This window comes from Micromesistius poutassou, assembly GCF_964030765.1.
Source record: "Micromesistius poutassou genome assembly, chromosome: 16".
NCBI classification, from domain to species: Eukaryota; Metazoa; Chordata; class Actinopteri; order Gadiformes; family Gadidae; genus Micromesistius; species Micromesistius poutassou.
The window spans coordinates 17,877,566-17,893,945 of record NC_140286.1 but is presented as its reverse complement, the minus strand read 5'-3'; the positions used below and the strand labels follow the sequence as shown (position 1 = coordinate 17,893,945).

General features: G+C 41.9%; 1 protein-coding gene across 1 annotated transcript in view; it reads right to left on the bottom strand.

The window, feature by feature from the left end:
* Positions 1-16,380, bottom strand: part of ythdc2 (YTH domain containing 2) — a gene marked incomplete at both ends in the record, with an annotated part of 117,881 nt that overhangs the window by 80,598 nt on the left and 20,903 nt on the right. The window contains 3 exons of the mRNA XM_084480826.1: positions 349-458; positions 8,772-8,879; positions 11,702-11,858. Coding sequence (XP_084336952.1) covers positions 349-458; positions 8,772-8,879; positions 11,702-11,858 — 375 coding nt within the window. The remainder of the gene's footprint in view (positions 1-348; positions 459-8,771; positions 8,880-11,701; positions 11,859-16,380) is intronic.

Sequence of the window (16,380 nt, the reverse complement as noted above, 5' to 3'; positions counted from 1 at the left end):
CCAGTCTGGCCTCAAGCACGTTGATAGCCTTTTCAAAGAATTGAATGATAGGACCAATCATGGCAAGGGGCAGGTAGTTTAAATAAATAAATAAAAAAGATGGATTTCATGCATGAAGCTCGACCTCACCAACCCACAACACAAGTCGAATCATTGCATGTGTACATTATGAATACAACATTTTTATACAAACCCTTTGACAGTTGAAGACTTGGTAACATAACTGCAGTGTTTTACCTTAGTCACGAAATGTATGAATGAAATTGTCAGAATGACCTCTAATGTATTGATACCAAACTCTCAAATGTTATTAAGGGTGAGGATTGTGTGAACAAAAATCCAGTTTACCATTTTGATGACGCGAACATCTCTCTTATCCGGCCCTGAATTGTGGCATTCCAACTGAGGAGCATCATCCAAGGTCCCACACCATTGTTTCAAATGTCCTTGATGATCTTCTACACACACATGTTCACGACAGGCGAGAAAGAAATTGAGAAAACAATACAATCTTTATGTCTTACAATCCAATCTCATGTGTTTGAATGTACAAAAAGGTATTTCTGCCATATTATACTATTCCCTTTTTTGAAAAATACATTGAAAAAAAAAAAATATATATATATATATATATATATATATTGAAAATCTTACATCCATGAACCCAAGTTATCAAGATATCCAAAGCGATCAAATGCATCTTTAAATTCATGCAAAAGCTTCTGGTGAAGTTGGATGTCCATCAGCTCTGAGCTTGAGTATGCATTAACTGCTTTATTCTTCACACACACACACACACACACACACACACACACACACACACACACACACACACACACACACACACACACACACACACACACACACACACACACACACACACACACGTAAATTAATAAATTCTATGCTTTATTTAGACCACTGATGTTCAAGTTAACATCAGTACCTCATTGGACCACATATATAAAGTGCTCAGACCAGTCCTGAATGGCTCCTACTTCTACACAGAGAGGTCAACACTAGGGTTTGGTATCGCCACTGATTTCCCGAATCTATTCTATTCTGATTCACAAGGTCCCGAATCCATTAATTGCAGGTTAGGGATATTTCAGTTGCAATACCAATTTTGCTTCGATATGAAATATATTCTCATAGAACTAATGCTGTAAACTGTACAAGGAACCCTCTAACCTGGTGAATTATTACAAACATTAATGTTTACATGAAGAAACCCCAAAGCAGTTACATGAATGTACTTTTATCAAACATGACCAACAGCCTGTCGGGCTTACATTATATCTTATTTGTATCAGTAGTACTGTAACAAGGAATGTAATGAAAGGACATGACAAAATATGAACAGATCTGAGCAGCACCCTGGGATAGAGAGAACCATGAATAGGTTATTCATTATCGACCATGGTCGAGATTACCACTATTGTGAGTATTTACTTGTTGTAGAAGTACCAGCGCCGTCATTTATGGGTTCATAATATTATCCGGAGGCGTGATATTATGAACCCATCTTTGGCCGTGATATTATATAATATTATATAGCGGACTGAGCCGAACCGAGCCGCTCTGCTCGGTGGAAACGAGGCATTAAACAATGTGTTATAATATGCAGGAAATGAAAAAACAAGCTAACCGCCTCCACTGGTCACTTACAAAAGTGATTTCCACCGGAGGGTGCGGGTCGGTTCAGTCCGCAAAGGTGCGGCACGGGTCGCGTTTCCACCGCCAAAAGTGTGCGTGATCCGGACTGAGCCGTATTGAGCCGTACTCGTCCCGCAGTACTCCTCCGTTGGGGTACTGAGACGCCTGAAAGTTTGAGCTACACATGCCGTCCGTTGATTGGTCGACAGAATCACCCCTTTTGTGCGACAGGGGGATAATAACAAACAAACACAGTACCCGCAAGGTATTTATGGACAAGGGCGAAAGCTTAGTTTATTGAAGAAAATGTTGAGCAAAAGTTTGCCGTCCTTCTTGGATGTCCTACATTGTTGTCCTTTGTTCATTGTGTGTGTTCTTCTTTTTCCTTGGAGTTATTAGCAGGCTGATTAGTGTCGGGCTGCTATGCGATCACGATTCTTAGGTAGCTGCCGTTGCTATCGCCGTCCGGCTTAAACCCTGCCCTACCATAAGGGTACTGACGGTGGTGGAGCTGGTACAACGCGAGCTGTAACTGAATTGGGCTATACCGCAGCCTCACTACTGGGCTGAGGCGTGCTGGGTCCGAAGCTAACCCACCAGTGGAAATGCCATTTGACTTGGTGGAGGAACTCTGCGGCTGTTGGCTCAAGGCTTACCCTTCTTGGGATGGTCGTCATTAAGTCGCAAATACTTCCCGAGAATAAATAAGGTAAGGTAAGTGGACTGCATTTATATAGCGCATTTTTTGTAACCAGTGGCCACCCAAAGCGCTTTACAATATTGCCTGACATTTACCCATTCATACACACATTCACACACTGATGGCAGCATCAGCCATGCAAGGCGACAGCCAGCTCATCGGGAGCAGTTAGGGTTAGGTGCCTTGCTGAGGGACACCTCAACACTCAGCTAGGAGGAGCCGGGGATCGAACCAGCAACCTTGCGGTTACCAGCCAACCCGCTCTACCCCCTGAGCTAATGCCGCCCATAGAATGGAATGGTCGGAGGCTTCAATGCGATCTGTCTTTTTAAATTCGTTGCCGATGTGGTTGATGTTTCCTCAGACCCAGAGCGCACAATTTGCATATGTGTTTTTTACCGTTCAAGTCTGTACGTTTGTCCATAAAACTCTTTCAAATGTACATATGCACTATTATCTTCAGCGGTGGCTACGTTGCTATGGTTTTTAGCAGCGAGGCATGAGCGTAACAGTAAATCCTTGGTAAACAGTGTGTGAGCGTCGTTCACAACCATAACCCCGGTTCTCTGATAGCATGAGTGAGGTATCTCACATACGGGTATGTCTCCCCGCGTATCCCCCAGAAGCACTTTATCACTACGCCAAGCCTGTGGATCGTTCAGAGAGAAGACCAGGGGACATTGTGTGTTCTCTCTGGAGGCAAACAGGTCTACTGTCGGGCACCCGTAGTAGTCCCGAACCAGTTTCATCACCTCTTGGTGAAGACTCTACTCTCCATAACGAGTGTGAACTGCGCTGTGGTTCATCACTCCAGGCACATGTGTTGCCCTGAGTGAGAGAAGATTGGCGCTGCTCCAGAAGATCAGTTGTGTGCTAACCTCTGTAGTTGAGGGGAGCGCAAACCTCCCTGCTTGTTGATGTAGACCACTACCATTGTATTGTCTGTCCTTACCAGAACATGAGTGTCTGTTACATACGGTAGAAAATCAGCGCTAGGAATACTGCCATAAGTTCGAGAACATTGATGTGAACAGAGTGCAGTTCCAATTTCCACTGGCCGTCCACCGATCTCCCTTCGTGGGTGGCACCCCATACCCATAGAGACACATCGGTGGTAATTACTTTCCTCGCACATATCATGCCAAGCTGCATTTCTTGTGTAAGGAAAGGTGGGCGTTTCTACTGGCGAAGCGCTAGCACGCAGTCTACTGGGATAAATATGCGGCGGTGTGCATGAATTCGTGGGTCCAAACTGAGTCTCGACACCCAGCGTTGAAAACCCCTCATATACAGCCTGCCTAGGGGAACCGCCACTAGGGCTGACGCCATCAGACCCAATAGTCTGTGGCATTCGCTCAATGTGACATAATTCCCCCTGCAAAACAAAGTGAGACAAGCATGCATCGCTTTCACTCTGTCGTGAGTTAGTCCAGAGATAGCCCAATGAAATTTATGGATTGAGAAGGGGTCAGTACACTTTTCTTTAAGTCGAACCTGAACCCCAGCGATGACAAGTGCGCCATCGTGTGTTCCGTATGTGCGACTGCTTCCTGCACTGAATTCGCTGCCAGGAGAAAGTCATCTATAAAGGTTGCCAGATGAATCCCTTTCGTGCTGAGTGGACCTAACGCGGCTTCTGTGCATTTCACGAAGGCCCACAGGCTTAGCGACAGGCCGAAGGGAAGAACTGAAAACTCGTAAATCACCCCTTTAAAGGAAAACCTGGCGTCGGCCAGGTCCAGGGTGGTGAACCAATCCCCTGGGTGGATGAACCTCAGCAGTGCTGAATGCGTCAGCATCCGAAATCTGTATCGTCTGAGATGTGCATTCAATGCTCTCAGATCCAATATAGGTATCATGCCCCCTCCCTTCTTCTTTATTATGAAATATCTTGAGTAGAACCCACTCATTGCTTGAACTGTGTGCGTCTGGCAGACACAGGCTGTTGGATGAGAACGGCTTCGACTAGGTGCGGGTAGCCTCTTCCACACACTCTGGGAATAAGGGGAGAAGTTGCCTCTCCGCACTTTTCACCCGGGTAAACGCTTGCCTTCGTACCGGGAACCGGTTTTCTCAGGCAGAGCGTTGGGCCATGGGATTGCCAGCTTGGTGGCAGCGTGTCTGCAGACATCGTGTAGGCTCGTGCCGATAGCTGGGGACCCGTCGTCATCGCCTATCGCACCCTCTGTGCTTAGGTCGTGCGGGGATCTTCGCAATCCAGTCTCTTCGACTGCTTGGAACGGGTCGGCACCGTCCTTTTCGAACAGGACCGCGTCGTCCGAGTCGCCGAGTGAGTCCAGCTCATCGTGGGCATCGCAGCCCTCTTGGCATTCGGACTCAGTCATCGCCCTTAGGTCCTCTTGTTCCATCCTCTCACCCCAGTCGGTGCTTGCGCCCGCTGTGGCTTCTTGAGTCTGGCAGCCTGAGGGGCTCCGACAACAATGGGTCTTCGTCGGTCAAGCTAACATGGCGAGCTAGCCGACGCCGGAGACTCTTCATCGGGAGTCGTGCGCAGTGGTCGCAGGTACCCATAGGAGCTAGAGCTTCTTGGGCATGTCTCAGCCAGAGGCACTCGTTGCAGGTGAGGTGGGTATCTTTCTCAGATATGTTGTTCCTGCACACGCACAGCCGTCCAGGCTTTTCTCCCTTTGTGTTAGGAAGGGGAGAAGCCATGGCTTAACTGCAGTTTGGAGACTGGCCAGTCGATTATGGTAGCTTCATAGCCGAGTCGTTTTAGCTTCCCAGCTAATCAATTTAGCTTCCCAGCTAGATGTAGCGTCGCAGCTAGATGTTACTGGTGACTAATGTTTGGATACAAGCTAGCCACTGTAGAAGCGAGTAACCACTGTTTGGAAACAGGCTGGTCAAAGATAATTGTTTGGCGACAAGCCTATCTGTCGACAGCCGCTTAGTAGGCACTAGCGCCCGGCGAGCGAGTGGTAAGCTCACTCTGTGGACAGTTAGCATAGAACCTTGGCACACGTGGCTGACCCGGGTACGTCAGACGTGGCCAGCCAATCATGGCTGGCGTAGTGATGTAGTGGCGTAGTGCTTCTGGGGGATACGCGGGGAGGCGTGCCCCCCATATGTGAGATACCTCACGAATGCTTGAAAGAGAACTGCAAATTGGTCTGTTCAGTTCACCGCTGACCAAATATGAGCGCGTTCAATGAACGCCGCTCTTATTTGACATAAATCTATGCATTAATGTTATTAATGACCATTTGAGAAAAAAATCTTATGCATGAGTAAATGAAACGCCATTAGCAAAACTGCAATAGATCACGACAGGCTGTGGTATGTGCTGATTGTCCCTGAGCGTCCGCTGCGCGTCGGGACGGACAACGCCCCTTAACTGTAAACAATAAAAAAAACTAAACTGCAACAATAAAACGGTTACGTAAGTATGGCGAAATGAAAGTCATAGACACCCTCAATTTTGAAAAAGCGAGAAAGTCGGAAAAGCATTCTTTTTTTTACAAATACAAAAAAGTAGTCCCTCCTGGCTGCCTGCAAAGTGTACGGTGGTTGCTATGCAACACGCTGTAGCGTCCTTCAGAGAGAAGGCTAGGCTAGAGACGGTAGCTTGGTTTGCCGGCAATTTAGCCTACTATCGAGTTCACTCACCGTGTGCCTATTGCTTTACAACATTTCCACCCTCTCCAGCAATCAACATATTTTTAGGCTTCAGTGAACTATGCTATTGCTTTTATATATAAATAAACAGTTCAAGTTAGGCACTACTGATACTGAACTCTGTAAACTGAACGGGCGTCATAGCTGTGTGTATACGCGCAATATACAACATATATTTAAAGGTCTTCTAACATTAATATGAGTTTCATTAATATAATACTGAATTTCAGAGTGATACTGAACTCTGTAAACTGAACGGGCGTCATAGCTGTGTGTATACGTGCAATATACAACATATATTTAAAGGTCTTCTAACATTAATGAGTTTCATTAATATAATACTGAATTTCTTGAACGTCTTCAAGTACTGTATTAGGGGCCCACTAACAGCTATATAAAAGCATTCATAAAGTAGCATGCCATGGGATCTTTAATATTTGAAGAACCAGGCAGGTCTTCTACTTACTAAACATCTGTAATCATCTGCCTATTTATAAAAGCCATATTTATTTGTGATATTTCCTGGTGGGTTAGCGAGTTTGTGTTTTTTATCAGAGGTCATTGAAGACCATAACTTAAAATTAATAGTACAATTAATAAAATGACTAAACAGAAATGAATGCCATCCCAGCTCTCCCTATCCCTCCTCCCTTCTTTCATCCTATCACTCTCTATCCTTCATCTCTCCATCTAATTTATTAATTTAAAAGATTGCCTTGACATCATGGGGCTTTGATTCTCGTCTCATGCCCGCTGATTATATACTTGCTTACCCGCACTTACCTCTTCTGCCTGTAAGAAATAAATAATCAAATGTCATAGCTGATTAGAGGTTGAACACGCCAAGGTTTTCCCTGCATAAACTCAACAGGTTGTTAAGTTAAAGGAATAATATGTACGATTTCCACATGAAAATATCACAAACCAGACCTATGTTACATATTTTATTTTGTTGTGTAGTTGCATTATCCCAAATGTTTCCAACACACACACACACGCATGAAATTGCCTGTTTACGGCCCGGGTAATATTGTTCAGTGTTTAAACCGTCATCTGCCCTTTAACCCGTTAACAGCATATTTAATATTAAAGTATTGCAGTAAAGTATGACAGAACTATTATTCGTATTTTAAGCCAGCGATGGTTAGATACCTCCTTGACTCAAAATACATTTTAATTGCAGGAGCAGTATCAAAAGAAAATAATGATATGATGAGGGTCTAAATGTTTATATTATTTTTAAATTAAACTATTACATTGTCCTTCATCTAGTCTACATTGGGCCGTACTTTCATCAAAATACCGTAATTTCCCGCATATAGGCCGCATCGTGGATAAACCATAAGCCTTTAATTTATGTATTAAAAAAAAACAGAATTGTGCATAAGCCACACCCATATATAGGCCGCACAAGTTTCAAATGGGCTAATTATGTAATGAATAGGCATATAAAACCCTTCAGCCAAGTGGTCACTGCAAATCGATGTTTAACTTGAACTTGCTTTTTCCCCTTAACGTTAAGACCGACTAGGCCTACTGCTTGGCACGTGCAAATTTTTTTTCAGGAGAGAGCAATGGCAAGAGCACATCAAACATGCATAGCAGCTACAGGACCTGTCTTTCTTTACTGTCTCGGCGTGTGTGTTGCTGTTAAACACGTGACAATTAGCTAGTTTACTATGATAAGACCGCCATATGAATCTGGAAAAAAGGAATAAAGACAGCAAGGATGCAGGGAGTTCAGCAAGGCTACAGTTGAAGATCAAGGTAAATCGGTGCTGATTTATTTAACGTCAGCATTAGAGGAATTGACGTGTTCCTTGATGGAAAAATTTAACTCAGAACTGTTTATGCTGAGACTGTTTTGCTTTTTTCTACCTGTCTGTGTACGGGCTTTGCGCACAGTCAAGGGAAAGAGGCGGTGGTTGAAAAAAGTATTTCGTATTTATTAAAAAAGTATTTTGACCGCTTATTAAGTTCACTCATTGCTTATAATGGTTTATTCGTTTCCCAGTATCATTTCATTAATTTAGACAGTTTTGTACATATAGCTGTACCAGCTATATGTAGGCCTACAGTACTGTATATTGGTGAAACACAACACTGCCAATGTGGCAGTTCCAACGCAACAGGGATTTCTAAAGGTTACTGTACAGTGGCGGAGACGAGCGTCAGGAGCTGAATCATCACTACGGTAGAGCTAAGAAGGTTCTACGAGCGCTTCAGACCAACCTTACCACCAAACGACGTACGAAAGAAATTCGTAGCAAAGAAGGAATAACCTAATTAACTGAAAATGGATTTTTAGAAATCGTTTACCCATGTATTGTCTGCACCCATGCATGCATAAGCCGCATAGCTTACGGAATTTTGGAAAATTTGTGTACAAACCTCGGATTATAGTCGGGAAATTACGGTAGACAAACTAGTAGCTTGATCCACACACAAACCACAGACAGTAATGTATACAGGGTTTCCCACAGCACTTTACAGCCGCCTAAGCTGTAACTAAGCCTTAACTAAGATGTAAAAAAACAAAAACATTTTTGTTTTCTATATTATACAAAAGTATAAAATAATCATAATTGCATTCACTCTCTGTGTATAGACCAGGCTGCATGGCAACAGTCTGACTGCATGGAAATAGTAAAAGAGTGCACCCCCCCCCCACCACCTGAAATATTAAACCCTGTTACACTCCCTATGTATATCAAATGTAAATAAATGTAGTATAACTTTACAGTAGTATTTGTTTTTTAAGCCAGCAAAGGTTAATTACCTCCTTGAGTCTTCTTATTGGGATTAATCCCACATTCACTTGGATGGTTTATCAACTTGATGATGTCCTCCAGGAATATTTGTTCAACATCAAACATCCTCCTCTTTACTGTATCAAAAAAAGAATTACAAATGAAACAATTTGTGCAGTATTCTTAGATATTTTATAAACATTTCAAAGTTTCTAACGTAGAGGCCAGCCTGATGCTGAGGGGTAAATTATTCCAAATCAAACAATCTTTTTGATTTTGATAAACCAGCATCTTTATTATTCTCTACAAACTTTGGGACCTATCTCCTTCCTCAATTTTTCACCGGGAGACTCCATTCCAATTTTAAAATGTTCAAATGTTCAAACATTAAGTTCTGCCATCACTGAAATTAGGAAAATGTAGGCTAAATCAGTGCTTTCCATACACCTTTTACAGTGAAAAAAGTTCTACATAAATGTAAGATAATTTTATGCATGACATATTTTGAGGGTTGTTTTATTTTAGCTCATGTACCAAACATACATTTTCTGTGGCTGTGTCCCTGCACATGGAGTGCGTGCGCGCGTGTGTGTGTGTGTGTGTGTGTGTGTGTGTGTGTCATAAAAGTTATTAAGTCAATAATTTTAGATTCAGGTGTTTATTGTGCTCACCATTGGTCTTTTACATCCATTTTTTGTGTGTTTGTATTTATGTCATCTGACTCATTTCATTGAAGACCCATTTTCTGCTCCTGTCAGTGTGTTTTTTACACAGACCACAGTGTGAGGTTTGTGTATGAGAGATAGATAAGAGGTTCCTTGTACATAACCTCATAGTTAATAATTGTTGCGTTAGGTTGCGTTAGGTGTGTGTATTTGTGCATTTGCCATTGCAGAAGTATATGATTTATCTGATTTCTGGCAATATACGTTTTGGGCAGGTTTTTTGGTTGATTGGGCTGGAAATTGCCAACAGAACAGCTCAGCTATTCTATATTTTATCTCAAATGTATTCAAACCTGATCACATTAGTTTACACTTCACTTTTAATTTTTTCCAACCATTTTACATTTTTTAAATGGTGTCCATAACCTCCTAACCCTAACCCTTTTATTGAGCTTATAGTTCCTTGGGAAGACAGAGTTGAAGTAGCCAATGAGCTTCAGAAAGCGAAGTATGCTGAGGTGGCTGGAGAGGCAGCACAGAGAGGCTGGAGTACGCGACTAAGGCCTATTGAAATCGGTGCGCGGGGGTTCGTGGCTAGATCTGCTAATAGCTTGCTGACTGAACTGGATATTTGTGGACGAAGTCTGAGGCAGGCGGTTAGTAACATGTCCGTGGCAGCAGAACGAGCAAGTGAATGGCTGTGGACAAGGAGAAAACATACTTCCTGGGGTTACCAAGCTAAGGTAAGCCAGATGTGGTAACGTGTGCTATTGTGCTAACGTGTTTTTTTGGTCAGGGTTAGCGGTAGGGCTAGGGGTACGATGCAGGAAAGAGAGTGTTTAGATGCATTAAATGTGGCAATGTGGTGGCAGCATTGAGGGGGGTGAATCCAGGACGCTGGTTTCATTGTTAAGCCTTCAGGAGGTGTCGTGGGCCTAACTTAACGAAACATCTGTGAAAGAGGGTGCCCACTTGATAACCCCAATGATATTCTGCTTACTGCATACTGCTGTATTTACTGCTGTTAGTTGGGCTAGTTGTCTTGTGTTTTTCACCTTTGGTTGGTAGCTTAGTAGCCAGTGTGCTTATAAGGTTGGTTTGGTCAGGGGGGCATTGTCACTACCTGGAGCTCGCACTTAAACAGAGCCTGGGTCTGTTGAAGGTGGCATTGCTGTTTTGAAGCTGTGATAGCCATAGGATAGGATAGGTACATTGTACTGTAATATGTATATATATATATATGTGTGTGTATATATGTGTGTATGTTGTGTGTATATGTGTATGTATGTGTATATATATATGTGTATATATATGTATGTGTGTATATATATATATATATGTATTTATTTTATTTTTTTTAAACTTAGGGGCATTGTCACTACCTGGAGCTCGCACTTAAACGGAGCCTGGGTCTGTTGAAGGTGGCATTGCTGTTTTTAGGCTGTGATAGCCATAGGATAGGTACATTGTACTGTAATTTTTTAATTACCTATAGTTATTGCCAGTTGTATTAGGTGTCAAGCCCCAAGGCGTCACATCTTGCCCCCTTCGTTGATTGTTTTCATTCCCTGTCCTTATGTTTCCGTGATTGTCCTCACTGACCTTAATTGTTTTCACCCGTCCCTCATCAACATTCCCCTCCTAGTGTATTTAGTCAGCGTGTTTCCCTTCCTCTGTGCCAGTTCTTCTTTGTTCTCTGTATCAAGCGTCCCAGGATTTTCCAAGCGACATCCATGGTTCCTGGTTCCTGATTCCTGCCCGTTGACTCCCGACTAGGCCTTTGCCGTCTCCCTGCCAGATTGTTTGTGTAATCAAGGACTGATTACCCGTGTACCTACCCACTACGCCTTTGACTTGCCATTCTATAGTATTATACATTAATTAATTTAGTTTGGGCAGTGGGCAGTGGCAATGATTTGGGAGCTGGGGGTGGATGGGTAGGAGGAGGTTCTACAAAAACAGTAAATTTTCTGAGGCTGTGAACTTAGTTCAAATTTCTAAATTGCGAACTATGAACATGAACTAGTTCATTTTTATCTGTGTGAACTGAACTTTGAACAAGCTCTTGTGAAGAGTGAACTTGCACAACACTGTTTGAGTCAATCCAATACTGCTTTTTATGTGTTGTGTTTTTTTGGCCTAGCCATTTAGAGGTTTAGGTTACAACTAGATATAATATAATCAAATGTTAGACTTTACTGTATCGAGATACGAGATAAGTATGACATTTAAGAACGATGAACAAGTTAAACAATACAACAAATAAGGATAAAGATATTGTTGAAGAGCATTACCATTGATGACTTGGCATGAGGTGAAGTAGCGTGTGAAGACTTGGATATCTAAGGCAGCACTGGACAGAATGAGCTTCAATGTGGGAATCGTCTGCACCACCTCCTTTAACTTAGTCAGCAGGAAGTCTGTGAGTCCATCCCGCTCATGGACCTCATCCTAAGGAAAGAAGGACTTTAAGCATTTGCATGTATGAACGAAAATCACTTCAAACAACACACATTTGGACAATGTTAATGAGCCAAATTTCAACAAACCTAATGAGTGCAGGGGAAGGAGCTTTTTAGTCATTTTCCAATCATATAAAATCGACACAATGCAAGTTCATATTAATTTATTGATATTTTTAACATTAAGTTCTGCCATCACTGAAATTAGGAAAATGTAGGCTAAATCAGTGCTTTCCATACACCTTTTACAGTGATTTAAATTGACTTAAATTGAAATGGACTGAAAGAAATACTTTTAAGGCACTCTAATGCCCCTTTTCCACTGACAGTACCAGCTCAACTCGCCACGAATTAGCGTGGCACAACTTGGTTTGGTTCCAGGCACGTTATGTTTCAGTCTAGAAAGTACTAGGAATCAACCAATATGGATTTTTTAGGGCCGATACCGAATTTTTCACACTTAAATTTTATCAGCCTTAGCCGATGACCGATACACAGATTTTCTTGACCCGATATTTGGAGCCAATACTACCCTGGAAATCCAGAGTTCTCGCGAGAGCACAATTTTAATTTGCTCAGCGAGTCACCTCCACTGGCTCCCTGTAGTAGCTCACATCAGATTCAAGATGATGGTACTGGCATACAAGGCGGTCGATGGAACTGCCCCTGCCTACCTCGAAGCGTTGGTCAAACCACACACCCCTGCTCGATCCCTATGCTCAACTACCTCAGCTGGACATCTGGTATCCGCCATCGCTAATAGCAAGCAAAGGTCGATCAGCAAAATCACAACTTCTCTATTTTGGGACCACAGTGGTGGAACGAGCTCCCTGCCGATGTCAGGATCGCTCACCAGCTTCCGCAAAATACTCAAAACTCAAAACCTGTTCAGAGTTCACCTAGACTCTGTATAGCTATTCAGTCCCCCTGCTCACTATTGTCTGTTGTATGTCCTGGCACTTGATGTATTTACACGTTGTATTCATTCATTGTACTTAATTGTGTAGCATCTGCAGTAGCTAGCTATCACTGTATACGGGGGAATGGGTTGGCCTGGTGATTGTCAGTACTTGCACTTGGTTCTATGAACATCTTTACTGTACCGACAGCGATATATTGTTTCACTTCTTATGACAAATGTACTTATTGTAAGTCGCTTTGGATAAAAGTGTCTGCTAAATGCCCTAAATGTAAATGTAGCATTTTAAGTAATGTATCAATGCAAATCAATGTCTTCATTCACAAATATGTTCTCATTGGTGTAATATCACCTCTGCCAATAATTGGACTTATCCTCCTGAGCAAATAATTTCTTATATTTACATCATATTACTTACATTGAACAGTAAGTCCCATGGAGGCATCCATGTACTGCCGGTCTATGAAAAACGACAATGGCCGAGAGGGACATACAGCACTACGTGGTACTAGCAGGCTAAGCGCATTATCGCTGAAAGCCAGCGGGACTGAAACGTAGAAGGAGCTCAGCGAGACGCGCTTGTCTTTCGTTCATAATGCATGATCATACTAATGCCACAGGAGAATCCAAAAAAGCGAAAAGGGAATTAAAAAGGCAACATGACTGGCGAATTCAAAAGACGAGGGTAAACATTGCAGTAGCTTTTCCCAGGTTTAAAGAGCTAATGAAGGATTAAGATTTTCAAAAGGGCCTGCTTTCTTCTCGACAGATAAGTCAATGTTAAGGTCTAAATGACAAGCTTTTCTCATTGCTTGGTTGTGTAATTCATTACATGGGCAGCATAACAGTACAACACGTATAGTTAAAAGTCTAAACAGCCTCGTTGGTGGATAGCAGTTTGGTCAAAATGATTCGGAAAATATCCAGTGATATTACTGCACATATAATGTAAGCAAATGTAATACAATGCTGTTTTACACCAATAGCTAGTTGGCTAACATTAGCTACAGAGTGCTTGTTGCTAAATAGTGCATTTGATATTAGCTGTTAGCTGCCGTGCACTAGCTAAATAGCTCACTTACATAATGTTATCTACAACTTGACTCGGTTAAAGCTGTGTTGTTTATAAGATTGTCTAGTTGTGTAAGTTATCCTATTAGCATGTTGGAGCACACAGTAGCAATGTTCCGCCGCAATGCATTGTGGGACGTGGCGGCCATTTTAGGCCTGAGTGCAATGTAAACATAAGCAGTACTTGTGTCAATTCAGTGAAATATAAAAGAAAGACGACATGCACACATGCTAGAAAGGTAAGAGGATTTACTCAGAAACGTTAAAGGAGCCAGATAACGTTATCTGTATCCGTTTATTATGTAGAACAGATAAATTAATACTTATCCTTGCTTTTACAATTTTCTGTCTACAAGTTGCCAGAATCAATGGGCTAGACTTTGAGGTTATAGTCACATATTATACATAATATACACATAACAAGTATATTTATGAATTTCAATTATTTAAATAGTGATAAATTAACAAGTCAGTGAAGTCTTTGTGTTAACTTCTTGACTTTCTCCTACAACTCTATTTTATTGTGGCTGTTGTGTTTAGAGATAAACCATGTAAAATGTTACACATGGATCTTTATGGCTTCACTGGAAGCATCAAGCCCTGGAATATTGAAGATCAGAGTCAGTTTTTGAACCTTTTTTTTTTTTTTTCCTTTTTGGATAGCTACTGTGGTTCTGGTAACTGCTCGAAACAGATCATGAGTCAGTCAATAGGGATGCTGTTCTTGCATGTTGGGTAACTGTGTAAGGTTTATGATGTCCAAATCACTTTCAGGGAGCCATGATGTCAACCCGGAAAAAAAAGAATAGAGCCTGTTGAGGAAGCAACATCATTCATTCTGCTCTCAAAGGACAAGCCGGGAATTGAGGGAAAATACATTGATAGCGAAAAAGGTACAAGGCAGCAGATCATATTACACCAGTTCATTTCTCAGTACTGTTCTTTCACATACACATTAAAAAAACAACTTTATTTGTGGTTAAAAGCTGTTATTTAGCTGCTGTTTTTGTTGAATCCAATATAACCAGCTATGGTTAAAAGTTAAGATTTTATTGTAAGTGGTTACAATATATATATATATATATATTTTTTTTTTAATGGTTATTCATTTATTAGAGATGTGGATGAATCTCTATGTTAAAGGATGAGACAACAAAATATTTTTAGCAAATACAGTAAGAAAGCAATCTATTAATTTATGTACTTATAGGAAGAGGAGTTTTTGCTACCCAGCCCATCGAACCAGGTGCCTTTGTCATGGAGTATAGAGGAGACCTTATATCGGTGGAGGAATGCCAGTCGAGGCAATACTCAGAGACGGAGAGTACATTTCTTTTTGAGTTTGAATGGCAGAAACATCGCTATTGGTGAGCATTCCGAAAATGTGCAATTTGTAGATATAAACATTTTTAATTCAGACCCTAATATACTTTTTTGGAAAGTTGTTAAATAAAGCAGCAAAAATTAGCTGTGTTTCAATTAGGGTATTTTGGGCCAATTACTGCTCACCGATTGCTGATCTCAGTATCACTGAATGTTTAATTAATTATTGATTTATTTAATTTGTTCTTGACATTGGATAATAACCTACCATGCTTTGTGTCACATTTAAAGTTAATATAGTTAAGTTTGCAGAACCTGACCCAACACTTATTGCGATTTGCAATACAAAGACAGGACAGATACTTAAAAAACCTAAGTGGGCTTAACACCCCTGCCTCCCATTTGTTTTTTTTGTAACTTGACATTTTGGGGCTAATATAGTACATTTTTCAGATAGATACAGATAATTTTCTCACATCTTTTAGTATTGACGCATCCAAAGAAGATGGATCGCTGGGAAGATTAGTCAATGACAACAACAATATACGTTGTGTTTTTATCTCATATTCCAGGTGCCAATCAGTCAGTCTCCTGCAGTGGAAGTAGAGTCCAAGAAGCTCCCTGCTGCAGAAGACACTTCACCTAACGAGTCTGATTTTGCGGATAATGTTGGGACACCGGTAATAGCGAAGTGATGACACTGCTTCCTGAAACTGTGTTACATTCCTTGGGGGATTTTCAAAGTCATCATGTTTGTTCACGAACTGCCCCATGCAGTCCTAAACTCAGATTGTTCAGTAAATGAGCAATTCAGGAGGATGTTGATGTTGGATGTTTCCCACAGACCAGGTAGCAATGTGTGGCGGATTTGTTGTCGGGGGGGGGGGGCGAGGCGCGATTACCGGCTGGCGGAGTTGTTGAGGGAGGGGGGGGGGTATTATCGATAATAGAAAATGCGGATCATTTTCTTTCTTGTGTGTCTCGTTTTTCGCCCGTGCCTAAAACCGCCACTGCTTATAATGCTAAAGCCCAGTTCAGACCAAAGATTTGCGACGCAACTGCTTGCAACTCGCGACTCCTTGCGACGAGACGGGCTGAGACGTTCTAAAAACTGGGCAGTTCACACCGCTGCACCGGGCGGCGATTATTTTTATTTTGGTTGAGAGTAGGCTAGAGTTGCTGTGTTTCGCCATTCTCC